The sequence below is a fragment of the Nicotiana attenuata genome, chromosome 9 (assembly GCF_001879085.1).
Source record: "Nicotiana attenuata strain UT chromosome 9, NIATTr2, whole genome shotgun sequence".
Taxonomy (NCBI): Eukaryota; Viridiplantae; Streptophyta; class Magnoliopsida; order Solanales; family Solanaceae; genus Nicotiana; species Nicotiana attenuata.
Genome location: NC_031997.1, coordinates 22,573,076 through 22,576,761, shown reverse-complemented (window position 1 = coordinate 22,576,761; position 3,686 = coordinate 22,573,076). Strand labels below are relative to the sequence as shown.

Below are 3,686 nucleotides of genomic sequence, written 5' to 3'. Positions count from 1 at the left end.
CACCACACACACACACTTTTTCTTTTTGATTGGTGGTGTAGTGTGTCGGCGATTCAATCCTGTAAACTCAAAGGTTGGAAACCTTTGAAGGTTGATAGTGAAACACACAACTCATAAAATCATTTCATTACACAATGCACAAAAAGAGGGCAATGCATACTTTAGGTAAATAAGCATCACAAAAATAGGTTTTGTAAAACACCGACCTCGTCTTAAGGAGTAATAGTGACAAATATAGCAAGCCGTCAGCAAAAGTTTGGTAAAACAAAGGCCCAACATCTCAGGGCTAATGAATATTAGCATATTCATTCCATTCTTCACTTGGACCTCCACATAGTGCAGCAAATGCCCGGAATGGAGCATCATCTCTGATATCAACCAACCTCGTCTGATATGGCAGATCTTCAGCCTGGTGAGTGACAATGGGGCTGAATGTGCCATGACAATCAGTCACAATAAACATCTGTGCGATCTGGCATGACAGAGTGGAGTATAGAACAGGAGGAAATATTCCAGCAAAGGCATATCGATCACCATCATGCTTAACTTTGAAAGTCCACCAAGCGGTACCAGTTGTATCGTGGATATCAATGGACTTGAGAGGAATTCCAGCATTCTTCATGTGAGGAAGGATGCTGCAATAGCGTGCGATAGGGAATTCCTCGCAGGAGCAACCTTCATTCTCAGTTCCCTCGGGATATGTTGGCACAACGGTCTTAATGTTCACAGTCATCTCAGTATTGAACACACCAATGTTAGAGATCGCCTCAGCAAAAGGGACGGGCAACTCAATATTCTTTGTGTATCGAGCAGAATTTGTATACCTGTCGGAATCAGTTCCGAAGGTGCGGTGAATGTTACGCAGCTTTGCATAGAGCGCGGACATGCACACGTCAGCCGTTACAGTAGCGTGATCTGCAACTTCAGCATCTGCAATCAGCAATACTATTAGAAAACTCAAAATGATATTGACATAAAACAAACATGCTTTACAGAGTAGTCTAAAGCAACAAGCGCAGCAAAGTGTCAAAGTCCGTTGGGGATTAGTGCGAAGAACAGTTAAAGCGTGAGCTTTAGCCGAAAAAAGCGCCAGTAAAAAAAATAAAAATAAAAATAGAAATGTAATACAAGGAAATGTACCTTTAGACAAACAATAATTATTTGGACAAAAAGAATGGAAGATCTATCATTAAACTATATAGATGCAATTAAAATCAAATCAATCAAGTCCAACGACCATTTTAAAATTTTGATGTAGTTGAAAGACGTAGTTACAGGTTTGCAGTGGCTAGTTCTCGTATACCAAAATTTAAAATTTCTTTTTCTTAATGACTAGAAGTTCAGTCATGATATTTTCTTAACAACAAATGTATCACTTTGTCAACTATATATATTGTCTAGTCTTGTACTCTTAAATACTGAACCCATCGATGAAGATGTGCACGACTTAGCAGTTAGCACCTTGGCGCCTACACTAATGAGCCAACAAAGCGAGGTGGAGCGCACAACTTGGGCTTCACTAGCTTCAGGACTTGAGCCTTTAATTAACAAAATGGATGCTTTATAAATCAAATAACAGCAGCTACTACTACTAGGCCTCACTGGCCATGTTTTTCCATTTAAGCTCAACTCCCGTCTTCATCATACCAAATAGAAAATAATTCGGAGTTACCTATGAACCTCTAATCATTTACATTTGAACTTGTTTTCTCTGCGTATAGGTATTTCTACACTTAAGCAACTCACTTTAGAATGTGTAGTCTTATGAAATTGCCAAGGATAAGGACCTACCATAGTTTCTTTAAATAAGCGTATATCAACATAAGAAAAAACAACTAGCTAATGGGGCACTAAAGTGCAACATAAGTTATCTTTATTTTGAGACATATGTGTCATAAAGACAATGAAACCTCAACTCTTATGTAAAATTACGGTGTTTTGATTACAACAACAACAATAACCCAGTCAAAATCCCACAAGTAGGGTCTGGGGAGGGTAGTGTTTATGCAGACCTTAGCACTACTCTGGACCTCCGGAATAGGGAAACTATTTCCATAGACCCTTGGCTCAAGAAGATGGAAAGAGACAGTGGAGCAGTACCAACAACGTAATAATCAAAAAAAAAAAAAACAATAACAACAAGCAGTAACAATGGAACTGTACGAGCCACTAACAGCCTAAGACAAAACACTATTAGACTAGCCTCCTGCACCATAATAAAGTAATATGGACACAATCTGAGCCACAAGCAGCCTAAAACAAAACACTATCAGACTAATCTCCTATCAAGGGCCATGTTTTCCAAAAATTAGTGTCTTTTGATTAAAGAGGTAAAATAGAAATTGGCTTTGAGTGAATGTGGATCACATTAAAGAAGAATCAACTTACAATCAACGTCCATAACTTCGTTACGAATGAGGCGGTATTTGTAGTACATTTCAAAGACATCTCGCATGGCTTCGCGAATGACAGAAGGAACTAATTCATAGTAAGTGATTATCGGCACACGCTGGCCCGGTGGCTTTCGCAAGCCAAGAACGTTAGCATCACGCAAACTCTGCATAAACGCTGGAGAGATCGATAAAGACAACCTCTCTGGGTCCGTAGAAGACAACCTCTGTGGGACCCGGTGAAAGTATTCGACAAAATCACCTACCGATCTCACTTGTGTATCGACACGTTGTCTCTTTATGGAAGTTCCAGCACCTTGTGTATCCATTGGAGAAGGTTGATTAAAGCTTATTAGGTGAAATCACATACTATTAATTACTCGACGTTATCGCGGTAGAGGCGGCTGATAAGGACATCGCTACAGAAAGTCAAGAAGTATACATATGGAGCTGCCACTGGCTCCAATTTGAGATATATAGCTGTCAGTCCAACAAGAATCAAGCAATTTCGATCAAACCAGATTAAAGTTCTTCAATTGGGAAAAAGAAACTGTTTCGAATGAAATGATCAATTTTTGGAACACCGTAAACAAGATTAAATAAACAAACAATTTTATTAAATAATTTATTTATTTAAAACCCTAATAATCTAATCTTCACGTATCTCAAAGAGAAAAAGTAAAAACACGCCTTTACAACTTATTTATGTATTAAACTAAATAAAATAAATAAACTAAATGAAATAAATGGTGAATACCTAAATTTACATAAACAAGTGCTTCCTATGTCCCATTTTATACATGACATTTTCTAATTTTCTAATTTTTAATTTGCATAAGAAAGAATGATATATTTTAATATTTAAAAATATTATAAATTTAAATTATTTTACTTTGATGAGGTGATTTATAATTACGTAAAATTTATACGGAAAAAGGTGAAAACCGCCTTTAACCTATTTGCTTTGGTTTAAAAAGACTCTTCGTCCACCTATTTTGATAAAACTGCCTCTAGCGTAAAAAAAAATATGTCACATACATGCCCTTATTTCTAACGAACCTTCTGGCAGTAAAATAAATTATTAAATGTGATGTGGCCATTTCTGATTGGTCATTAATTAAAACCCACCCCATACTCATATTTCATCTCCACCCATCACCCCAACTCATATTTCATCCCCACCCATCACCCATCTTTATCCATCCCGACCTATCAGAAACCCATTTAACCCTTCAAAACATTCAATTTCAATATATTCTTTACTTATTGCCTCTTCCATCTTCGATTAGGGTTCTG

At 37.2% G+C, this 3,686-nt stretch overlaps 1 protein-coding gene across 3 annotated transcripts in view; it reads right to left on the bottom strand.

Moving 5' to 3' along the window:
* The window catches only part of LOC109232152, a 5,706-nt gene extending 2,735 nt beyond the window's left edge, over positions 1-2,971 (bottom strand). For 2 of the 3 annotated variants that reach the window (XR_002068892.1, XR_002068891.1), the window contains exons 1-2: positions 2,389-2,971; positions 207-930 (exon numbers count right to left, since the gene is read on the bottom strand). Coding sequence is in view for 1 of the 3 variants with exons in the window: in XM_019397832.1 (XP_019253377.1) it covers positions 287-930; positions 2,389-2,719 (975 nt within the window). In the remaining 2 variants the exon portion in view is untranslated. Of the gene's footprint in view, positions 1-98; positions 931-2,388 lie in introns of those variants that run through there. The other variant, XM_019397832.1, reaches the window with a different exon arrangement.